A 25,486-nucleotide genomic window follows, 5' to 3' on the forward strand; every position below is an offset into this window, starting at 1 on the left:
ACATATTTATGTATTTTATTTTTTCTTGTCCACACCGTGATTCTTGTTCCGTGTCTAACACTTGGCAGCGGGGGCGGGAGGGAGCTTTTTACTCGCATCCAGGGAAACCAGTGCTGGAACACAACATTGTCTATATATAACAACGTATCATTGTCTTTTTGCTGCCTAGTTTGAGTGTGAGTGAGTTATGTTTAACGCCGCTTTTAACAGTATTCCAGTTATATCACGGCGTGTCAGCTTGACGTGGGAGGAAAGCCCGAAGTGATGCAGGTCTCAGATGTTTACCACTTCGGTGAAACCCACGAGTACGGGTATGGTGCTGACAAACCTAGAAACATAATCGGGGCGAACCGGGATTCGAACCCACAATCATAGGTTTCTGGCGTGCCCAAGGGCGCAACTCTGCACAGCTAATTGCGGAGCCTAAGACGACTGGGCCACCCGTGCCCCCGATGCCTGGTTTGAATGTCCATCGCATTAACTCATGCCTACAAAGTCACTTGCGGTCAAGAAATGGACTAGTCCCGATTGCATGGACGATTTCCCTTGGGAGCAAAAGTAGGCCCCAGTACCCAATGCGTGTACTATAGGTAGATGGATGGGTATCGGGTGGACACAAAGGGTGATAGGACTCATTGTAGGTCACAATTAGCTGGGTCGCTGCTCATAGTCTTTCAATCACCGGGTTGTCTGGTCCAGATGGGATTGATGATTGCGCCGGGCAATAACATTCACTCGGTGAGGCTGTACTTGTAGTTAAGTTTCTACTCATTGCATTAAACGATATGAAAAACCGGCTCCTCGTAGATCAGGTGACCTCAATACATAATCAGGTTACTGAGAGAGAACGAGAGAGATGGAGAGAGAGCGAGAGACTGAGAGAGATACAGAAAGTGAGTGAGATCGAGAGAGACACAGAGAGAGACACAAGACGGTATTTAGGGATTCTAGACTGAGGTGTGTTTGATCAGGGGCTGCCAATATGTTCGTATTTGCGGGTATTAAGTATATCGAAATTTACGGGTATCTAATTATAGAATAACCCACGAGGTACGAGTGATTTCGGAAAATATGTCACGAGTGAAATTAATGTTTTAAGTTCCGAGCTTTCATGTTTATCGCCTACCTGCAAGCGATGACTGGAAGCCGGCGTTATAGTCACAGGCGACCTCGTTCTTGACGTAGTCGTCCCGTTTGTCGACGTAAGAGTCCGTGGCATCGGGACCCCCGACCATTGCCCCCTTGAGGAGCTGGGGGTTGGGGCTGGAACTACTGAAGGAGGACCAGTCACATTTGGCCGGACGGTCGGGACAGGAGCTGGCATACAAGAGGCATCAGTGCAACACATGTACAATCGACCCATTCGTTTAACAGTAACAGTAATTAGTGTTATTAACCTATCATACCTCCATGTCAGAATATTGAGGTCGGATTGGTCCACGTGACCTTGATAAAATACCATGGAGGGAAATAAATGCCTCAGCGGGAGAATAAATCCCTTATACCCGCCACGAACAAGACAGGCTGCACGTGGATTTCTGGGGAAAGAATAAATCCCTGATGCCCCGCTTCGATGCCAAATTCCGCTCGCCTTTTCCGAGTCAGTGAAAGACACGTAACATAGCACACGTTAACCTCAGCTCAGTCGAATAGCTGTATTCTGTCAATTTTGAAATTGTTTTAATTCTTTTTTCAATGTCATTTTAAAACATGTCGGTAAGATGAATTCGTGTATTGTCGGTAAGTATAACTCGGGGTACATGCGGTGTTATGCGTCCCGCGTTTTATACCACGAGTGGTTTTCCGTATAAAACCTGACGCGGGAGTGATCCTGCTACAACTTATAATATCTTCACATGATCGTGATAATCAGATTCAACAAAAACTCACTTTAACAAAATTTTATATCTTTTTCGGTCTGACATCCCCAATTGTACGGGGCTGTGGATTCGTAAAATAAGTAGTAAAAACTAAGTGAGTTATATCGCGGCGTGTCAGCTTAATGTGGGAGGAAAGCCCGAAGTGATGCAGGTCTCAGTCGTTTACCGCTTCGGTGAAACACACGAGCACGGAAATGGTGCTGACAAACCTAGAAACATAATCGGGGCGAACCGGGATTCGAACCCACAATCATAGGTTTCTGGCGTGCCCAAGGGACGCAACTCTGCACAGCGAATCGCGGCGCCTTAGACGACTGGGCCACCCGTGCCCCCAAATAAAAACTAAACGGCCTTAGCTTACAGAGAGATGAACAAAACCCTTGGAAATATTTTCTTCGTTTTCTCAAGTTTCTCTATGAGCGAAATCAGAGGAAGCGCTCGTAAAATCATCACCCAAACACGTGACAAGGAGCTATCGAGGGTTAGTGCGAAACAACATTCCTTGACTGGAAGCGATACGATACGATCCCGGACCTTCTTCAGAGACAAATGATAGTGAGTGAGTATGGTTTTACGCCGCTTTAGCAATATTCCATCAATATCACGGGGAGACGCCAGAAATGTGCTTCAAACGTTGTACCCATGTGGGGAATCAAACCCGGGTGTTCGGCGTGACGAGAGAACGCTTTAACCACTAGGCTACCCCACCGCCCCAGTCACAAATGTACAGCCATACAGACTTAATGTGTATCTTGTCAAAAATATGAGCGACATAACAGCACGGTTAATTTATATGACAAATACGGTAGTGATTACAAAGCATTACACCTCTTTAGATCAGCTAGAAATGACGATTTTCTTGATTACCACCTTAGCAATAACTTCTTCAATAATGTTTTCGACCTGTGAAGATCCGGGGTAGAATAGGTCTTCAGCAACCCATGCTTGTCGTAAGAGGCGACTAACGGAATGGGTGGTCAGGCTCGCTGACTTGGTTAATGCATGTCATCGATCCCAATTGCGTGGATCCATGTTCATGATGTCAATCACTGGATTGTCTGGTCCAGACTCGATTATTTTACAGACCATCGTCATACAGCTGGAATATTGTTGAGTGTGGCGTTAATCAACAAACACCCAATATATTTTTACAAACACCTTCCATCAACTGTTACTGAGGCCAGCACCTAATCCATTGTTACGTCTTGATACATTTACAACATCAGCTGCTGCAACTACGACGACACAGACAGATGTTACCTGGCTCGGTGATGCGGGCTTCTAGGGTAGCTGCTCCCGAAGCCGATCTGGTAGCTCATGTGTTTGGGGTTGTCCCCGAGGACGTAGTTGATTTCCCCTTCAGCCCATTGCTGGTATGTTTTGGAGTTGATGCCGTCGTGAGCGGCCATCAGGGCGATGAAAGCGGAGTTGGCTGTCGACGAGTGAGTGAGTGAGTGAGTGAGTGAGTAGTTTGGATGGATAGGTGAGTGAGAGAGTGTTTTGGCGACGCTCTGAACAGTAGTTCAGTTATATCAATGATAGGTCCACTATTTTGTTCTCATACAACAGTCAGTTTAGTTTTCACAGCTTCCTTACATACGACAAACTTTGATAATTAACCAGTTGAATTAAATAATTAAATTAAATATTATGGCAGGGTGAGGGAATTTGACATAAAAGTAAATTAGTAATTCCTCGTATCTAACTGTTGTCTGAGAGCAAAGCCCACAACATACTTGCGTATCTGAGCGTTCCCCACTTGTCTCTGACGGCCAAGCCACACGGGCTGTAGGGGACGGCACCGCCTGCCATCCAGCTTGTCATGAAGGCCTCCACCTGCTTGCTGTAGCTGGCGTCCTTGGTGACTTCGAACAACAGCAGCTGTCGTTCGAGAGAAACAGTTGTTGTTTAATAATTGTTAAAAGGCGATTCCCTAGATATCATGCCGCGGATAAACATAGGTACCCCACTCTGTCTACTGATTTTAAAGGCAACCAGCCTTTGTTCGATCCCCTCATGCCTCTCGCCAGGCATGGTAACAACAAGTACCATGTTTGAACGTATTTTGGTATGATGCGGCTGGGGATCGAACCACAGACCTTCCTCTCTCTGACAAGATGCTCCATCCCTAGACTGTGGAGGTGGATCTGAGCAGGATATAAAAGAGACCAGTCATACCAGTCATATCTGAGCATAAAGATTCAGAGTGACAATGTACTATCCACAAGACTGTATGCCAAGGGGAATCAATTTGCCCTTTTTGTCGAGTAATATCCCAATGGTGTGTACATTTGACAACTTTTGAGGTACAATCGAGCTCATTCGTGATCAACTCGTGTTATTCCGGGACAAGCCGAATAGCGACTCGTGCCCCTCTCATGGCCATTTTGCGACCGGGTTCCGTCTTAGCGCAAACGGGCATACCCAAAACAATTGTTGCGTTGCGTAATGGTTCACATATTATTTCCCCATGTATTATATATATTTCAGATGCATTATTTAAAGCACATTGGGACGAGCGAAATTATACAGTATGATTGAACACATTTAACTGTGTCTTGGGTATATTTTAAGATGCAAGACATATGTAAAATCAAAAAATATTTCTGAGGGATTCTTTGACGAAGAACTTAAAATTATACGCGCATTCTGATTGGTTTGTCGTATTTTCACACATAACATTCATCGACAGGGGGACGAGTCTTCTTGCAGGTTACGGAAAGGGGCGAGTGGTGGCGAATGAATCGAGCTTGCACTTTCTTTGCAAGATCCGGGTTAAAACTGGTATTCAGCAACCCATGCTTGTCGTAAGTGGCGGCTAATGGAATCGGGTGGTCAGGATCGGGTGATGAATGTCATGGTAGATCCATGGTCATCATGTCAACCACTGGACTGTCTGGTCCAGTGGTTTTGTAGCGTAGATGTCTATCCATTATTACCATTTAATGACGTTGCGGTCGCTACTTGGCTGAATTAATGCAGATGCGAGATTAAATTTTTAATTCACTCACTCCATGACGTTGTGGTAGTTTCTCCATCACCATCATCATCAATATTATCATCATCGTCGCCGTTGCAAAGTTCACTGTCAATACCACAATCACCCCAACAACCATCTTTCTAACCTTTTTAACACTAGGATTAAGCGGAAATTGGCCTCAATAATCTAACCTGACATCCAATTTTCGTATCGTCCCAGGAATACCCCCATGGGACTTCATCTGTGTTAAAACTCTTTGCATCAGCCAAATACTTCGCCTCTCCAGTCACCTTGTACAGAACGGCACTTCCGGTACACAGTTCGTCCTTAAAATGACTCGACCTAAAGACACAGAAATCAGTAGAGACATGGAAATCAGTAGAGACAAGGAAATCAGTAGACACATGGAGATCTCTAGAGACATTGAAATCAGTAGAGACATGGAAATCAGTAGAGACATGGAAATCAGTAGAGACAAGGAAATCAGTAGAGACATGGAAATCAGTAGAGACATGGAAATCAGTAGAGACATGGAAATCAGTAGAGACAAGGAAATCAGTAGAGACATAGAAATCACTAGAGACATGGAAATTAGTAGAGACAAGGAAATCAGTAGAGACAAGGAAATCAGTAGAGACATGGAAATCAGTAGACACATGGAGATCTCTAGAGACATTGAAATCAATAGAGACATTGAAATCAGTAGAGACATTGAAATCAGTAGAGACATGGAAATCAGTAGAGACATGGAAATCAGTAGAGACATGGAAATCAGTAGAGGCATGGAAATCAGTAGAGAAAAGGAAATCAGTAGAGACATGGAAATCAGTAGAGACATTGAAATCAGTAGAGACATTGAAATCAGTAGACACATGGAGATCTCTAGAGACATTGAAATCAGTAGAGACATGGAAATCAGTAGAGACATTGAAATCAGTAGAGACATGGAAATCAGTAGAGACATGGAAATCAGTAGAGACATGGAAATCAGTAGAGGCATGGAAATCAGTAGAGACAAGGAAATCAGTAGAGACAAGGAAATCAGTAGAGACATGGAAATCAGTAGAGACATGGAAATCAGTAGAGACATGGAAATCAGTAGAGACAAGGAAATCAGTAGAGACATGGAAATCAGTAGAGACATGGAAATCAGTAGAGGCATGGAAATCAGTATAGACATGGAGATCAAAAGAGACATGGAGATCAGTAGAGACATGGAAATCAGTAGAGACATGGAAATCAGTAGAGACATGGAAATTAGTAGAGACATGGAAATCAGTAGAGACATGGAAATCAGTAGCGACATGGAAATCAGTAGAGACAAGGAAATCAGTAGAGACATGGAAATCAGTAGAGACATGGAAATCAGTAGAGACATGGAAATCAGTAGCGACATGGAAATCAGTAGCGACAAGAAAATCAGTAGAGACATGGAAATCAGTAGAGACATGGAAATCAGTAGAGACAAGGAAATCAGAAGAGACATGGAAATCAGTAGAGACATGGAAATCAGTAGCGACATGGAAATCAGTAGAGACATGGAAATCAGTAGAGGCATGGGAATCAGTAGCGACAAGGAAATCAGTAGAGACATGGAAATCAGTAGAGACATGGAAATCAGTAGAGACATGGAAATCAGTAGAGGCATGGAAATCAGTAGCGACAAGGAAATCAGTAGAGACATGGAAATCAGTAGAGACATGGAAATCAGTAGAGACATGGAAATCAGTAGAGACATGGAAATCAGTAGAGGCATGGAAATCAGTAGCGACAAGGAAATCAGTAGAGACATGGAAATCAGTAGCGACATGGAAATCAGTAGAGACATGGAAATCAGTAGCGACATAGAAATCAGTAGAGACATGGAAATCAGTAGCGACAAGGAAATCAGTAGAGACATGGAAATCAGTAGCGACATGGAAATCAGTAGAGACATGGAAATCAGTAGAGACAAGGAAATCAGTAGAGACATGGAAATCAGTAGAGACATTGAAATCCGTAGAGACATAGAAATCAGTAGAGAAAAGGAAATCAGTAGAGACATGGAAATCAGTAGAGACATGGAAATCAGTAGCGACATGGAAATCAGTAGAGACATGGAAATCAGTAGAGACAAGGAAATCAGTAGAGACATGGAAATCAGTAGAGACATGGAAATCAGTAGAGGCATGGAAATCAGTAGAGACATGGAAATCAGTAGAGACATGGAAATCAGTAGAGACATGGAAATCAGTAGAGACAAGGAAATCAGTAGAGACAAGGAAATCAGTAGAGAAAAAGAAATCAGTAGAGACATGGAAATCAGTAGAGACATTGAAATCAGTAGAGACATGGAAATCAGTAGACACATGGAGATCTCTAGAGACATTGAAATCAGTAGAGACATGGAAATCAGTAGAGACATTGAAATCAGTAGAGACATGGAAATCAGTAGAGACATGGAAATCAGTAGAGAAAAGGAAATCAGTAGAGACATGGAAATCAGTAGAGACATGGAAATCAGTAGAGACATGGAAATCAGTAGAGGCATGGAAATCAGTAGAGACATGGAAATCAGTAGAGACATGGAAATCAGTAGAGACATGGAAATCAGTAGAGGCATGGAAATCAGTAGAGAAAAGGAAATCAGTAGAGACATGGAAATCAGTAGAGACATGGAAATCAGTAGAGACATGGAAATCAGTAGAGGCATGGAAATCAGTAGAGACATGGAAATCAGTAGAGACATGGAAATCAGTAGAGACATGGAAAACAGTAGAGACAAGGAAATCAGTAGAGACATGAAAATCAGTAGAGACATGGAAATCAGTAGAGACATGGAGATCAGTAGAGACATGGAGATCAAAAGAGACATGGAGATCAGTAGAGACATGGAAATCAGTAGAGACATGGAAATCAGTAGAGACAAGGAAATCAGTAGCGACATGGAAATCAGTAGAGACATGGAAATCAGTAGAGACATGGAAATCAGTAGAGACAAGGAAATCAGTAGAGACATGGAAATCAGTAGAGACATTGAAATCCATAGAGACATAGAAATCAGTAGAGAAAAGGAAATCAGTAGAGACATGGAAATCCGTAGAGACATGGAAATCAGTAGAGAAAAGGAAATCAGTAGAGACATGGAAATCAGTAGAGACATGGAAATCAGTAGAGACATGGAAATCAGTAGAGACAAGGAAATCAGTAGAGACATGGAAATCAGTAGAGACATGGAAATCAGTAGAGACATGGAAATCAGTAGCGACAAGGAAATCAGTAGAGAAAAGGAAATCAGTAGAGACATGGAAATTAGTAGAGAAAAGGAAATCAGTAGAGAAAAGGAAATCAGTAGAGACATGGAAATTAGTAGAGAAAAGGAAATCAGTAGCGACAAGGAAATCAGTAGAGACATGGAAATCAGTAGAGAAAAGGAAATCAGTAGAGAAAAGGAAATCAGTAGAGACAAGGAAATCAGTAGAGGCATGGAAATCAGTAGCGACATGGAAATCAGTAGAGACATGGAAATCAGTAGAGACAAGGAAATCAGTAGCGACAAGGAAATCAGTAGAGAAAAGGAAATCAGTAGAGACATGGAAATTAGTAGAGACAAGGAAATCAGTAGAGAAAAGGAAATCAGTAGAGACATGGAAATTAGTAGAGAAAAGGAAATCAGTAGCGACAAGGAAATCAGTAGAGACATGGAAATCAGTAGAGACAAGGAAATCAGTAGAGACAAGGAAATCAGTAGAGAAAAGGAAATCAGTAGCGACAAGGAAATCAGTAGAGAAAAGGAAATCAGTAGAGACATGGAAATTAGTAGAGACAAGGAAATCAGTAGAGAAAAGGAAATCAGTAGAGACATGGAAATTAGTAGAGAAAAGGAAATCAGTAGCGACAAGGAAATCAGTAGAGACATGGAAATCAGTAGAGACAAGGAAATCAGTAGAGACAAGGAAATCAGTAGAGACATGGAAATTAGTAGAGAAAAGGAAATCAGTAGCGACAAGGAAATCAGTAGAGACATGGAAATCAGTAGAGACAAGGAAATCAGTAGAGACAAGGAAATCAGTAGAGAAAAGGAAATCAGTAGAGACAAGGAAATCAGTAGAGAAAAGGAAATCAGTAGCGACAAGGAAATCAGTAGAGACATGGAAATCAGTAGAGACAAGGAAATCAGTAGAGACAAGGAAATCAGTAGAGAAAAGGAAATCAGTAGAGACAAGGAAATCAGCAAAGACATGGAAATCAGTAGAGACATGGAAATCAGTAGAGACAAGGAAATCAGTAGAGACATGGAAATCAGTAGTATACGGAATGAGTTTAGCCGAGTGTTTGCAGCGAGGCATCGTCCCCCATCGTCGTGGATTGTTGGCAAAGTACCTGCTAACAATCATTGGTTCGTTTGATCCATGCTGAATATTCACTGGTCGCCGTGTTGTAGCTGCAATATTTGCGATAGGGTAGGTTAGTGCTTAAAGTGTTAGATCATAATGCCGAAGATCCGGGTTCGATTCCCAATTTGGATATAATGTGTGAAGTCCATTCTTGGAGTCACTGGACTATTGCTGAAAACGGCTGAAACTACAATCACTCGCTCACTCACTAAAATGCTGCAAGGTAATGCTGAATACATGAGTTCATGTAATTGTGAATAAACCTTGGACAATGAAATCGCAGTATGTGGTTGAAAAAGGGTGAAAGGGATTTCTGATAAAGCGTTAGATCCTCACGCCTAAGTATCGGGGTTTTGTGTTGGAGTTTAGTGGCCCAACTATTTCTCTCTCTTGTAATCTAATGACACTCTCAAACCATGTATGTATGTTATCTCTGATATGTTCGCTACCATTCCTATGCAGTCCCAGCTTAAAATCCCATACCTATGAAGTCCCAGCTAAAGAATCCCTACCTGTGCAATCTCAGCTTAACAATCCGTACCTATGCAATCCCAGCTTAACGATCCGTACCTATGGAATCCCAGCTCAATGATCCGTACCTATGCAATCCCACCTTAACAACCCGTACCTATGCAATCCCACTTAACAATCCGTACCTATGCAATCCCAGCTTAACAACCCGTACCTATGCAATCCAACCTTAACAATCCGTACCTGTGCAATCCCAGCTTAACAACCCGTACCTATGCAATCCCATCTTAACATTCGGTACCTATGGAATTTCAGCTAAAGAATCCGTACCTGTGCAATCCCAGCTTAACTATCCGTACCTGTGCAATCCCAGCTAAACAATCCGTACCTGTGCAATCCAACCTTAACTATCCGTACCTATGCAATCCCACTTAACAATCTGTACCTATGCAATCCCATCTTAACATTCGGTACCTGTGCAATCCCAGCTTAACAATCCGTACCTATGCAATCCCACTTAACAATCTGTACCTATGCAATCCCATCTTAACATTCGGTACCTATGGAATTTCAGCTAAAGAATCCGTACCTGTGCAATCCCAGCTTAACAATCCGTACCTGTGCAATCCCAGCTCAATGATCCGTACCTATGCAATCCCACCTTAACTATCCGTACCTGTGTAATCCCAGCTTAACTATCCGTACCTGTGCAATCCCAGCTAAACAATCCGTACCTTTGCAATCCCACCTTAACACTCCGTACCTATGCAATCCCACCTTAACAATCCGTACCTATGCAATCCCACCTTAACAATCGGTACCTATGCAATCCCACCTTAACTATCCGTACCTGTGTAATCCCAGCTTAACTATCCGTACCTGTGCAATCCCAGCTAAACAATCCGTACCTTCGCAATCCCACCTTAACACTCCGTACCTGTGCAATCCCAGCTAAACAATCCGTACCTTCGCAATCCCACCTTAACAATCCGTACCTATGCAATCCCACCTTAACAATCCGTACCTGTGCAATCCCACCTTAACAATCCGTACCTATGCAATCCCACCTTAACAATCCGTACCTGTGCAATCCCAGCTAAACAATCCGTACATATGCAATCTCAGCTGTACAATCCGTACCTATGCAATCCCAGCTAAGGGATACGTACATATGCAATCCCAGCTAAAGAATCCGTACCTATGCAATCCCAGCTGAAGAATCCGTACCTATGGACTCTAAGCTTTACCTGTCCAGCTTTACCTGTCCAGCTTTACCTGTAGTATCCGGCGGCCTGGTTAACGCTGTTGCTGTAGATTCCCTGGTACTTCTTGGCGAAGTCGTACAGAGTTTTGGCAGCATCTAACAGCTTGGCGGAGAATGCCGGGTCTTCAAGATAATAACATGGTTTCATAACGTAACCAGAACACGGGAGGCCCATCAATACCAGCGGCATCGTCACTGGATCACGCGTTGATCTAGATAATATACCGCAAACAGTAAATGTACATTCTTAGAGTTCCCCGCAGATAAATGATTCAGTGTGCTGGGATGTACTGAAGCTAAATATGCTCCCAATCCTAATTTCTCTTCTTTATAAAATTTTAAGCAAGATAAAAAAAGAGTACTTTTCAACATATTTGAAATTTCGTTTTTCCACCAGATCTAACATTTTATAACTTATATTCATACTTCGAGCCTCACGTGGCAGGTCCAAAAGAGGTATGATGGTAAAACAGAGTGACGTTTACATCTATTAATACCCTTGTAACCTACAGTTACCCCTGCTTGGTTAGTTTCGTGAAAAAACGTCACGAGAAACAAAACTATTTTTAATGGCCTTAAATAACGTCATTGAACCCTAACACTGGCTACAGAATCGCTGCACACATGCTACACACACACGCAAGCACGCACGCACGCACGCACGCACACACACGCATGCACGCGCGCGCACATATATATAACTTGGTGTAGGGAACCCGCGGACATTTCACAAATGGTAGACTAACTAATTTTCGTTTTAAAAAACACATATTGCCAATATTGAAACAAAAGTAAATATTTGACAAGTCCAGTTTTTTTTCTCTGTTTTCAATCGACAGTTCAGACGACAAAGAAATGAACATTACAGAAAACAATATTGTACTGTTAGGAGTAAATAAACTGAACCGCAAAAGAAACGTCACCATTGATAGATATATGAGAAACCTTATTTGTCCAGACACTGTAAACATACTTTGAGGCATATTCAAAAGATGAAACTTGGCAAAACTGATCATCAAGGTTGAAATTATAGTGTCAAATGTTCTTAAAGTGAAACACAACACTAGTCCCTGAGAAAATGGCATCACAAGTCAGTATCTCGTGTGTCCGCCATGTGCATTGATGACTGCCGTGCAACGTCGATGCATGGAATGGATGAGGCGGTTGATGAAGGCCATGGGCACTTGAGCCCACACTCTGAGGAATGCCTGAAGCAGTTCACCTGCAGTTGTCGGCCTTGGTCGGACGTCATTCAGCCGTCTTTGAAACTCGTCCCATAGGTGCTCAATGGGATTTAATTCGGGACCGAGGGCAGGCCACTGCATGGTTCTGATGCCATTCTGCTGGAGGAAGTCTCTTGTTGCTCTCGCAGTGTGGGTGTTATGCTGAAACTCGTGGTTCCGGCGACGTGCCAAATGAGGTATGGCGTATGGTCTCAAGACTCAATGTACCGAGCTGCTGTGACACCATTGCCTCTCCCTGGACCGATGTTCTGGAAAACCACAGGGCCGACCCTCTCTGCAAGACCAATTCCACCCTCACCATGATGTTCGGACCACCCAACGAGTGTCTCTCAACAACATAGTGGACAGTGGAGGTGTCTGCTCGTCAATCGTTGACGCACGGTGTCCGCACTAATGTGTCGCTGGCGTGTCCCCATGGTCTGTCGAGCAGTTCCCGCAGCAGTAGCAAACCGATCTTTAAGATGCTGTCGCACAATCTGACGATCATGACGTCGGGTGGTGACCCTTGGTCTTCCACTCCATGGTCGGTCATCTGTAGTGTTGGTGGTCTGGTACCGTTGCTGGACCCTGTATATGGTCCTTACGTGGACTAGAAATGCACTGGCTACTTTCCGGGCGGTTTGTCCAGCTTGCAATCGTCCAAGGGCTTGGTGTCGCTCATTTGTTGTCAATATTGGCATGTGGTAGCAATTCAATAACGAATGAATGTTATCCGTTCTAGGTGGGTTTTTATAAGGCAAGAAATGGGGGAACCGAGTGCATTTCAATTTGCACGGAACTCACGTGCATCGGGTTACCATGGCCGTTGCCGTGATGCATTTGGGCGATCGGTTTCATTGTCATCTGCTTTGGGTTTTTTATCTTTTAATTTCATTTTTCCGGACAAGGTAGTTTTAAATTTTAGAAACTTTGACAAAAAATATCCAGATATTTAAATGACAACTTTTCATGCAATGTTACTTGGGGTGATGTTTCCTTTGCGGTTCAGTATATAAGCAAACATGTAGTTATAAATTTTTAAGTTCGGCAACATAAAAATGATAAATTATGCATGCATAACTCTGGGTAGCCCTACTAAATTTTGAAAGGGAATCAAAATATATACTTAAAGGCATATAAAAATTGCAAAATTTATCCCACCGAATGGTTAACTCATTTCACAGATGTCTTCCATACTGCTGATATGTTTGAGAACTTAGCCAGTTCTGATACAGACACAGATATATGTTGTCATGAGCATTACACTAACATTGATCGATGTATTCTTGATGCCAATATCACTGTTGAGGAAATTATTGATGCAATTTATTCTCTTAAGAATGAATTCGAAAAGTCACACGGACTAGATAATCTTTTTGTTGAAATGCCTATATTGTTCTAAGGAAATGATACTGTTAATGTGGTCGAAATCTATAATTGTACCTCTCCACAAAAAGGGGGATCGAACTAATCCAGATAACTATAGAGGAATCCCCCTGAATAGTAGACTTAGTAAAGTCTTTACATGTATTTTAAATAAGAGACGCTTTTGGCAAATATGAGAGACAAAATTCCGGAAACGAAAGCGGGTTTTCGAAAAAAACAATATTCCATATATACCACATTTTTTAGCTCTATGCTATTATTTAGAAATATCTATTAAATCGTAAGAAGAGGCTCGACGTAGCATTCGTTGAAAGCATTTGATTCTCTTAATGGGCATAAAGCATGGTAGTTTTCAGAATACTAGAACTGACCAGAAGCGTAAAAAACTACAAATGTTAAAAAGTATGAACATAAAGGTAAGAGCATGTAGACGATTTGATGGTCAGGGAACATACTTTTTTATATTGATCTCTTGGTTTGAACAAGGCTGCTTATTAAGTCCAATTTTATTCTCATTTTATATTTAGGGGATAAACATACTGGGTTTTCAATGTAGAGCTAGGTTACCTGTAGATTTAACCGCGCTAAATTAGATTTCTATCGTGTTTTCTGCACGAAGTGTATTGCCACACATCCTTTGAATATTGTAGTAACCGCATCTGTGCATTTTGTAACCTGTAATTGTAGATAAAAAAAATTCCAAATTCATGGTAGAATAACGAATTCACGTACGATATTTTTTGACAGGGGGAACACGGCGTTCAGCTGTTACATCGGTTTAAAAAAGTAATAAACAGGATTTTTTAAAGATCATTTCATAGAAAGTCACTATGTTTCATCGGGACTTCAGTTCGTCACTTGAAAACAGTTCAAGATATGCAATGTATAGATCTTTTAAGTCGCTAATTGAACCTGAATTGTATGAAAGTCCAGTTTCCAGCCTTGCCGAACTTGGCTGGTATTTCTTGGCTCGATCGTAGCGTCACAAGTGGCTATTACGAGTTATGTCCCTTCTGTGTCCCTCATATTGACCAATAAGATTTCGTCGCTCATATCACTTTCATTTGCTTCACACAAAATGGCGGCGCCCAGTCAAGACGATTTGATCAATAATCAAGATCTATACTGTAATAAAACGGGTCACACCCGGCGAAGTGAATCAGATCACTTCAATACCTTGATTAAAACATCAAAAGATTTGCAAAATATCAGACGACGCCAAATTGACGATACACTTGCTTTGCAACCCCTGCAGTCGACGGAAATCTGCACGTTTAAATCCATGTTGTTTACGAACCGGATGTTTCGGCAGTTTTACGCGCCGCATGTCGATTTCGTTTTTGATTGGACTAGGCATAGCCTCGTTAATCCAGACAAAATGTAACTCCGGAATTCCAGCCTAGTTCGGCAAGGGTGGAAACTGGACTTATATAGTCAGTTAACTCCCTTGCCTCGGGAAAATGGTTAGCATTGGTCGACAGCGTTCTATACTGATACCAATGATATTGTGTCCTTTCTGTCAAACTTGCATAGAGGATGAATTTGATAAACTGTTAGTACTGTTTATACTGATTTAAGTGAAGCATAGTTCCCACAGAAATGGCGTTTACCAAATTTGTATTCATGTAAATCTCTTGAACTCAAGGATGGAAAAACAGTTCTTAGGTTAGCACTATTTGTTCACCATGCACTTTGTCGGTGAAATATGTTCACAGTATCGTGACGTCACTTCGTTAACTCATTGTGTACACCCACTTTGTTACATTACCTGCACAGATGTGTCTTAGTCCTAAAATCACTATAATTAACCCATAATTATAGTAGTCATATTTCAATAATATGTTTTGTATTTCTCTCAATATTGTATCTTACAACGAGCTATACCCAAATATATTTCTGTAGATCATGTTAGTTAGTTGCCGTGCACGTGACTGACCGTCACAAACCAGTGACTGGATTATCTACCTCAGCCAGGTGGCCAGGCTAGGGTTATGCCCCAGGCTATAACATGCTGTGTATGGCCGGTCGCACCATCAGTTTAGTTTCAGGTAGGTGGAATATAAAGGATATTACGCGGTCGGTGCGCTCCGTAACTGTCGAATTATTGTAATTAGATCATAGTTTCAATATTAGGTAACTAACACATTCTATAGAAGGCCTGAGTCCCTATATATACGGAGTCCTGTGCAAGCAACTATATATTTACCATGGTTTGTAATATTTAAGAATAAGTTATATGTCATTCATTATACCGCAAAGCACCTTGAGTGTTAATTGTATGTGTGTGTTTATAAAGATGTTAGTGGATTAGTTCACTTGTACATTAACTGTTGATATGCCAAGTGATAGATAAAGCCGTACATTACATAGCATGAGAAAGAGTACATAGTGGTAAATACCCGCGGGTAATCTCACGTAAATACCGTCTCATGCGAATATTGGCCATGCTACGTCTATCATTTTGGTTAAGCATTTACGGCATTGAAATTATACAGTATGTTAAATACATTTGTATGTTAATACACGAGTAACGCTAGAATGCCGTAAATGTAAATGTTAACAGTTCCTGTAGGAAATGGTGTAGCTAGAATAACATGAAATACCTCCCAGTCGCTTATTATTCACAATTCGTTTTTGTACCTTATTTATTAGAACAATCCTGTTAAGAAAGTTTAAACGAGTCGCTATCAATTCATGTATGGTTGTCAATTATATATTTAATGTAACAAGTCATTGACTGCATCTATCTTGTAATGTAATATTGTTTAAATATCTCTCTATATATGAAATTAGACTCTACCACGAATAAAGACGTAAAGGGACTCAGCAGCCTTCTCTCTGTTTTAAAGGTGATAGCCGAGTAATCAGCTCTACCAAGTTAATTCCCCCACTATCTTGCCTATTGTGACGTAGCAAACGGGACCACGCCCACACAAGGCAAAACGGCCCGAAACACAAGCTACGTCAGATGTATTGTATGTCGCACGTCTCTGTAGCTGTGTTGTGCTCACTGATATTATACCTTTGTTCTCGCCAGAAACCTATGATCGTGGGTTCGAATCCCGGTTCGCCCCGATTATGTTTCTAGGTTTGTCAGCACCATACCCGTGCTCGTGGGTTTCACCGAAGTGGTAAACGTCTGAGACCTGCATCACTTCGGGCTTTCCTCACACATTAAGCTGACACGCTGTGATATAACTGGAATACTGTTAAAAGCGGCGTTAAACCCAACTCACACACTCACTCACTCTTGTTTTGTATATGGGGCGGAGGCCTCCAGTACAATGACATCTTGATCTTGACACTATTTTTCAGAGATTTGTTTTTAAAAAAGCACATGTTTTTTTAAATTGAGTACTTACATCCACTTCGACCCAATGTTTTTCGTTGATCTGTCTCAGGGCACGTTCTACCTGCTCCCTTCTCGGGATATTCTTTGGTATTCGGATCAGTTATCTGCCGCCCTTCGCTCTGTGCACTAGGGCTGGGACGAGTCCAAATTTACTAACCGGTACTCGACACACTTTTACCCGGCCCTACCCGGATACCTGCTATATGTCGCAAGAGTTGGGTACATAATGTCCGAATGGGAATTGTTTTACCGATGCCCTGGCAATAACTATTTAGATACACGTATAAAACAAACTGATCATGCATACTCTGCAGTTGATAGACGCTGTATCCTTACTTGAACATATACAAGTCAGAACGAATGCTTGCATAGTGAGAAAGAAATGTGAACATTAGCTTTACTTGTTGTGTAACCATTGTTTTATTGTTAATGTCATTACATTATATCCCGTGACTAACCTCGGGTCGGGGTAGTCATGTGGGTACCCGGGTCCTACTCAGGACCCACCTTATCTCTCCTTACCGTCTTTTGTCTTCTCCTCCCTGGCAGTTGGTGAGGCCGGAGGTAGACATTTCCCTCACTCGTTTTATCAAATCTGACACTAATCAACTAGTATATCAACAGGAATATTTACAATTAAGATCTAAATACGATACACACCGTTCAATCTTTACTGATGGATCCAAGGACGGTGGCACAGTAGCAAGTGCCGCTGTCGTTGGATCAAAACATTTATCATCTCGAATACCAGACAATAGCTCTATTTTCACTGCTGAGGCCAATGCCATCCTTACAGCCTTGTTCTACATTCAGAAACAGTCTGCATGAAAACAATTTATAATCTTTCTGATTCTCTATCTTGCCTTCAGGCACTGAAAAACGTCTCTTCTAATCATCCAATTATTTTAAACATTTTAGAACTTTATAATGATCTTTCAACTGGCAAATACGACATCGTCTTTTGTTGGTTGCCTAGTCATGTGGGCATAAAAGGAAACACAATGGCTGATTCTGCAGCTAAAGCAGCGCTCAACAAATCTGTGACACCACTTCTAATTCCATACAGTGATTATAAACCTGTGATCAGATGTTACATCAGAGATCTTATGCAAAAGAAGTGGGACACCCAAGTAGGTATCAATAAATTACATCAAATTTAGCCAAATATCGGTTACACCTACTTGGGTTGTCAGTCCAGGTTTGAAGAGGTCATTTTACGACGATGTCGAATTGGCCATTCAAGGTATACAAATGAATATTTATTAAAAGGTGAAGATCCTCCGTTCTGTATCCCTTGTGATGAAAGAATCACGGTCAAGCATGTCCTGCTTGACTGTATTGATTTTTCCATCACAAGGGATAAGTATTTCAAAGTTTCATCCATCAGGGATCTTTTTAATCAGATTAATTCTCATTTAATTCTTGGTTTTTTAAAAGACATAGAATTGATTGATAAATTTTGATATGTATTGTATAAAGTATGTGCTTTTAATTTGGTAAAATGATTATATAACTGTGATTGTTAGTGGCTGTACCTTTAAAGGGGGTTGAAGTAACGTAAAAAAATTGTTCCCCTGAGAAGGTATGTCAGTCCCATTTCATTCAAAGTATTTTTTCATTTTCGATGCTCTTATTCGTAGAATTCTTGTTGTTTTTTACTGATGTAGCTAAAACTCACTGACAATCACCAGTAGCCAGAGCGATGGTGTAAATCCTGCTGGGTTACCATGTAGGTAGCAGAAATATCGTAAGTCCCCATGGTACCTAGTATGGTGACCTACCTTTGGTTATTGGTGATCTATAGCCCTTTTTTATTGTGTACTGTTTTGATTTGTTACACTTTTTATGATGATCTGCTAGTTTTAAATCTACATTTGTGATAGTCTAGTGTTTTTACAGTCCTTCGTCGACAGATTTAACTGTCTTTATTTATATATGATTAATGTCCAACTTGATTTAGTCACGATATGGCTGAAATATTGCCGATGTGACTTTAAACATTAACTCACTCACTCACTCACTCAGGACCCACCCGACCCGAGTACCCGAGTTACCCGTCCCAGCCCTACTGTGCACATGAGTATTGTATTAAAATGGCTACCTGTAATAACGTACCTTTGTCTTTAAAGACGACAGACCCCATAGCGAAGGCAGCAGCCGTCTCAGCTGATACGTCACTTCCGGGTTTACTAGCCGTTAGCTTGAAAGCTGGGCGAGCCATGGTCATGTCTTCCGGTCTTCCCCAGTATGCATGGTCGGGGCCTCCGTCTCCCACCTGCAGGGTGTGCCATGGATTGCTTGCTTATTTTAATAATTACAGTAAACGACGTTTAAAACGAACACGTTTATAAAGAACTGACGGATATAACGAACTTATTTTTTAGTCCCGGTCATTTCTTGTATATATGCTGTATGTATGCTTATAACGAACTTCGGTTATTACGAACTAAAATTAGAGGTCCCTTTGAGTTCGTTATAACCGTAGTTTATTGTATTTTCATAACCAAACATATGATCGTAAAATAACGGTTTACATATCAACTAAGACTGTCTCCCAGTCCCTGAATGATATTATTTTCCCCTTCCGCCTAGCCCTACTGTATAACGAAGCAAGTCTAGTTTTACCTCAGGTTCAGGTTCTAAATATCCAATCTCACTTGGGCTCCTTTTCAATTTAAAGGGAATTGTTTGTTTCTATGAAAAAACTTTGAGGCAAACGTTGGTATATCAACCTTCATAGGTGCAGCTTGCTGATCAGTTTAAAACAGTAGCACACCAATTATATACTAGCCATCAAAAGAAACAAAACTTTGTGATCATATCATGTGATCATATTTAATAAATAATAACTAAAGCAAATCGAGGGTATGTCTTGATGGTTGATCTGGTGGCTACATAGTGATCGATTAGGGGTGAGTGAGATGGTTTTACGCCTCTTTCAGTAATATTCCAGAAGTATCACGGCAGGGGACACGAGAAATGGGCTCCACACATTTTTCCCATGCTGCGAATCGAACCCGGGTCTTCGGCGTGACGAGAAAACGCATTAACCATTAGGCTACCCCACCGCCCCTGATCAATAAGGCCATTTATATGTATATAGTCCATAGCATCATGTTAATTAGTTTATTTTTTCCGCTATCAATAAATACGTATGGTGTCAGTTAGGTATGCGGGTTAACGGGATTTCAATCTACAGGGATAATGAAGTTTACAAAACGGGGATCAGTTATCAAACGTTTTTGCAATGAAATATAATTCACGTTATACACCGCCGGGGGCCTTCTCAGTAGAGACAGAGTGAATGTCCAGCCCTTGGTGTGGCACGTGACAAGTCTGACCTGTATGTAGTATTCCTCCTTGTCCGGGATCCAGCATCGGAGGAAGTAGTCCAGTGGCCACCTCAACATGTCGTACATTTGGTCCAGCTGACCAGCGGCCGTGTAGCCATCTTTCCACACAGACAGTCCCCAGGCCAGGATGAACGCGGAGGACGACATGGGGAGGCTAAACTTGACGTGGTCGCCGGCTGAAAATGTAAATCACCATCATCATCATCATCATCATCATCATCATCATGTAGTGTAGCCTTGTGGGTAAAGCGTTCTCTCGCTGAAGGCCTTGGTTCGTCATTTCTGACCACCGCTGTGATATTGAATGACAGAAGGTCGTAAAATTGACTGGTTGACGGGTACTAAATGGCAACAACCCAACTAGCGTACAATTAGGTACAAACCAACAATATCCCATCACTCCTCCTTCAAAACCACTGGGATCGGGGCGAGAACAGGTCCCCAGAAACATATGCTGGTCATAAGAGGTGGATCGACGTTCATGATATGATCAATGGATTGTCTGGTCAAGAATCGATTTTTTGAACAGGGTGTTATATTGTCATACATCTTTAATTGACGTCCTTACTCTTTTGTTTGTCATTACACCGTATAGAGATGCGAGCCCAAAGTCGGCCATACCATGTAAACCTTAAAAGTCATCACGGGGCGGTCGGGTAGCCTAAGCGTTCGCTCGTCACACCGAAGACCCGGGTTCGATTCCCGACATTGGTACAATGTGTGAAGCCCATTTCTGGTGTCCCCCGCCGTTATATTTCTAGAATATTGCTAAAAGCGGCGTAAAAGCATACTCACTCACTAAAAGTCATCATGAGTGCACTGCGCGGATGAATTCACCACGTACCATCATACCAGCCGCCGGTGAGATCCTCGCCATTATCTCCCTTGTCTCCAAGTGCGGAGTCACCTCGCCAAGGGATGGGGTTATTAGCCGGAAGTTTGCCCGATCGCTGGGTGTCGTAAAAGAGAATGGAGAGACCCAGTGCTTTCCGGTAGTCGTACTTGGCGGTGCTACTTCCGGTTTGTACTTAAACAGTAAAAAAAGAATTCAATCTACTACCAAAGAATGCCTCAGCATCCTGGTCCTCCAGTTTTAACATTGTGAAAGGTTGGGCTAAAAAACGTTCCTCGGAAAGCGCGCGTCAGTCATTTATATAGCCAACAACAACAAAAATTCAAAAATTTCGTCATGTTAAGCGTGCTTTGTTTTTCATAAAATGATATGCTTGCTTGACATTGTTTTCAAGAGCTCAAAGTGTGTCCAGTCATGTTTGTTAGTATTTTTGTTTGAAAAGAAATAAAAAAGGGTTTTCATCCCCCATTACTTTTGTTTTAAACAAATAAAAAGAACGACGTCCCTCCTCACATTTCAGAAACACGTGCCCGAGAAACACTTTTAAGCATACTAACCGTTCCATATTAAAGGCATATTTCACACTGGATAGAATTGGTGTCTTGCCCCCGAGGCGTGGAACACTAATGGTCGCTTTATGAAAGAATGGTTTGAGTTAGAAACAAATAATTTGTTCTAAGGTCTTAGTTCGCAGGGCATACCGGGCGTCCTGAAAATAATGTGTCGTGAAAAAAATTGCATCACAGAAAAATAATTGCATATTTTGAAGCAGTAAGCAAAACAAATCTTGTCTCTAACTTAAATCCCAGGACAAGTTTCAACACTATTACCGGGTGCTTGTGTCTGGCCTCCGGACGTGACCGGAGCGGACGTGACTGGCTGTTGTGTCTGAACAGGCTGCTGCGTCGGCTGTGTTATCGGGGGCTGCTGCGTCGGCTGTGTTATCGGGGGCTGCTGTGTCGGCGAAGATGTCGCGGATCCGTGGATGTTCTCAATGAACACGGTGCCTCTCATGTCGACGTTGCCGTCAGTCTTGCCCATGAAGTTGACGCACAGTTGTTGTCCCACCTGTTCATCCTTGTTCCAGTCCTTGTTCTTGAGGATGAATTCTTTGTTGTTGTCGCGCGTCTCCACGATGTCCGCCGTACTGACCTTCAAACGTGTGACTTCATTTAGCCTCAAACAACACCAGCTTACTGGACAACATATTCAACGGATTCACTAAAACATTCGAGAGGTCATCAAACCGGTAGTACATGTATAGGTCACTTGGGTAAACAAAACCACGACAGCACTAACCAGACCCAATGAATCCAATTGATGTGCAAAAGAAATATTTAATCTAAAGATGGCTCACGGTGCCGTATTGGGTGCTTATCGTTCTAAGGTCACTGCAATCGATGCTTGTTAGAAAGGCGCAAATAGTGAGGTGAGGTGAAATGGGCTTTCACGTCGCGTCTAAGATTATTGCACTTATATAGCGCCGCGCATGCACGTGTGTGTGTGTGTGTGTGGCTGCTTGTACTAGTCCGGACTAATGCAGATTTTATACTGCAAGCCTACTGAGATACACCATGCTGCATATTAACATGAATACCCCACTCAGACACAGTGTACTGACTCCGAGCAAACCAGTCCTTGCTTTAGCCCCTTAATGACGCGCGCCATCAACAAGTACCATCTTTTAACGTCTTTTGGTATGACACGGCTGGGGATCGAACCTCGGACCTTCCGCTCTCCAGGCGGACGCTCTACCACTAGACCACGGAGGCGGTCCAAGGCACAAATGGTCCATGACCAATAAGGTCGATTGTGACCAACAATTATCTGCAATTTATGTTACCAATGTCCTGAGTTAATAACCCTTGTCATCAAGATGGCCAATGTCCCCAAGAATCATCTGTTACCATAGGCATGGACAAGGCCCCAGGTGACCAGTGAGTGTCTTTATAGCGACACAAATGCCAATGTTTGTAGTTAAAATACTTTCATTGATAACGGCCAAAACATGTAAATACTGACATATAATTCCGGTTCTCTGGCCCAGGATAGAAGCTATCCACGGACTCACGGCGGACCTCTATTCACCAACAGTTGCGTCCCTTTGGTGCGTCAAGATCCTATCATCATTGATTTGTCAGCACTAACGCGTCTCGTAGTTTTTTTATTCAAAATTATGAAAGAGTTTCATCACTTTGGGTTTTGCTCCCCCATTAAGCAGACGCGCTGTGAAATACTGCGGCGTTAAACCCGACTCATTCACTCACTCACTCATTCATTCCAACGTTACAGGTAAACATAATGATTGTTTGTTGTTTAACGCCACACTCAGCAATATTCCAGCTATATGACGACAGTCTGTAAATAATCGAGTCTGGACCAGACAAGTCAGTGATTGACATCATTAGCATCGGTCCACGCAATTGGGATGCGATGACATGCATCAATTAAGTCAGCGAGCCTGACCACCCGATCCCAATAGTCACCTTTTACGGCAGGGCATGGACGCCTTTTACGATAACCATGGGACCTATTCTACGCCGGATCTTCACGGGTCGTAAACATATTGAAAGTGTGACCTACTCCAGGTCAGCCTGACCAGGCTACCTACTTGTAGTGACTTGACCTCATGGTCGAACACAAGATGAGCTTTCCAGCCATGCAACTCTTCTGTTAGCGTGATGCAGAACTGACCATTGAAACCTCCTTCCCAGTGGCCGGTGATTTTGACGTCAGTGACAGCGGAGGTCACCCCTAGGATCGCGGCCACCAGCAACAGGAACATCACAGCTGACGGAACAAGGTGACCTCGGTGATGAATGCATTCAAGATATACACAGTCATCGAGTCACACATCTCGCAGACCCAACAGTCATTCCTGTCAACATTGTACTTGTGTTTTCGGTTACACACAGGGGGCGGTCGGGTAACCTAGTGGTTAAAGCGTTCGCTCGTCACGCCGAAGACCCGGGTTCGATTCCCGACATGGGTACAATGTGTGAAGCCCATTACTGGTGTCCCCCGCCGTGATATTGCTGGAATATTGCTAAAAGCGGCGTAAAACCACACTCACTCACTGGTTACACACAGCCCCATCTTCCCTAGGCAAGGGAGTTTACTGACTTTGAAAGTCCAGTTTCCATCCTGCTGAACTATGCTGGGATTTCTGAACGGTATGCCCTACGAAGATCAAATGTGAACGTGATGACCTACGAAGATCAAATATGAACGTGATGCCCTACGAAGATCAAATATGAACCCTGATGTCCTACGAAGATCAAATATGAACCCTGATTACCTACGAAGATCAAATCTGAACGTGATGCCCTACGAAGATCAAATATGAACCCTGATTACTACGAAGATCAAATGTGAACGTGATGACCTACGAAGATCAAATATGAACGTGATGCCCTACGAAGATCAAATATGAACGTGATGCCCTACGAAGATCAAATATTAACGTGATGCCCTACGAAGATCAAACATGAACCCTGATACCCTACAGAGATCAAATATGAACGGGGTACCCTACGAAGATCATATATGAACGTGATGCCCTACGAAGATCAAATATGAACGTGATGATCTTCGAAGATCAAATATGAACGTGATGACCCTTTAATACAAATAAACTGCAAGTATATACTTGAAAATTGGATTTAACCCCAAAAATACAAATGTGACGAGGCTGAATACTGTCAAAGAAACATTTCAAAATTAAAGTTCCATACACAACTTTGATACTCGAATCACATCACCATCGAATAATCATTTCTTGTTTGTTTCATTTATAGCTACCATTAAACATGGGTGTATACTTTCATTAACCCGACTTTATGTTTAATATACAATCTACATCTACAGCTATAGCTACATCCGCAGCTGCGGCAACATCTACAGCTGCATCTAGAGACTTGGCTCAGGGACTTGCTCGTGGTAAAATATGAGAAAATATCATTCCAAATTCCCGAAAACCTAAAAAATATGCAAATGTCGGAAAAAGAAGTTTCTCATCTACATGAAGACATCTAAAAACCTTTAAGTCAATTTCTAAACATTTGCCGATCCTCAATTATGCAGATCTGGTGGGCTAAACAAAGTACCTTTGATAAACCTATAACGGAGTTTAAGACCTACTTAATCCCATCTAACTGTCAAACCGTCAGGTATCTCCGGGAGAAGTATGTACAATCACAATGATAATGATTCATAATCCAACTGTTCTATACTGGCGAAGTAATACACATTGTACGGACTTGAAATTCCACAACGCTAGCCAACGTTCTTACCTGTTCTCTGTATAGGACGAGACTAGTGCGTATGCTATGTCTGCAGTTGGGAGTGG

The 25,486-nt window shown here is 42.2% G+C and overlaps 1 protein-coding gene across 2 annotated transcripts; it reads right to left on the reverse strand.

Moving 5' to 3' along the window:
* Positions 1-5: 5 nt before the first annotated feature.
* LOC139471536 (endoglucanase E-4-like) lies at positions 6-25,486 on the reverse strand. 2 transcript variants are annotated; one of them, XM_071253913.1, is made up of 12 exons: positions 25,431-25,486; positions 23,750-23,928; positions 21,969-22,290; positions 21,130-21,312; positions 20,274-20,461; positions 19,048-19,207; positions 10,983-11,094; positions 5,052-5,202; positions 3,617-3,761; positions 3,141-3,312; positions 1,127-1,317; positions 6-113 (listed from the first exon to the last, which is right to left on the reverse strand). In XM_071253913.1, exons 2-12 carry the CDS (start codon positions 23,921-23,923, stop codon positions 55-57), a joined length of 1,857 nt encoding a protein of 618 aa, XP_071110014.1. In that variant the 5' UTR covers positions 23,924-23,928; positions 25,431-25,486; the 3' UTR covers positions 6-54. The 2 variants fall into 2 exon arrangements, with proteins under 2 accessions (XP_071110014.1, XP_071110013.1); XM_071253912.1 differs by lacking the exon at positions 25,431-25,486 and adding an exon at positions 25,279-25,303.

Source organism: Haliotis cracherodii, unplaced genomic scaffold, assembly GCF_022045235.1.
Source record: "Haliotis cracherodii isolate W230 unplaced genomic scaffold, xgHalCrac1.p SCAF_23, whole genome shotgun sequence".
Classification (NCBI taxonomy): Eukaryota; Metazoa; Mollusca; class Gastropoda; order Lepetellida; family Haliotidae; genus Haliotis; species Haliotis cracherodii.

What these genes read in the sequence shown, in the direction of transcription:
- LOC139471536 (XM_071253912.1), bottom strand. An exon ending in ATGAGGTCAAGTCACTACAA is followed by an intron (nt 22,291 to 23,749) that starts GTAGGTAGCCTG and finishes ACACGTTTGAAG; the next exon opens with GTCAGTACGGCGGACATCGT. An exon ending in ATACGAAAATTGGATGTCAG is followed by an intron (nt 3,762 to 5,051) that starts GTTAGATTATTG and finishes CTCGAACGACAG; the next exon opens with CTGCTGTTGTTCGAAGTCAC.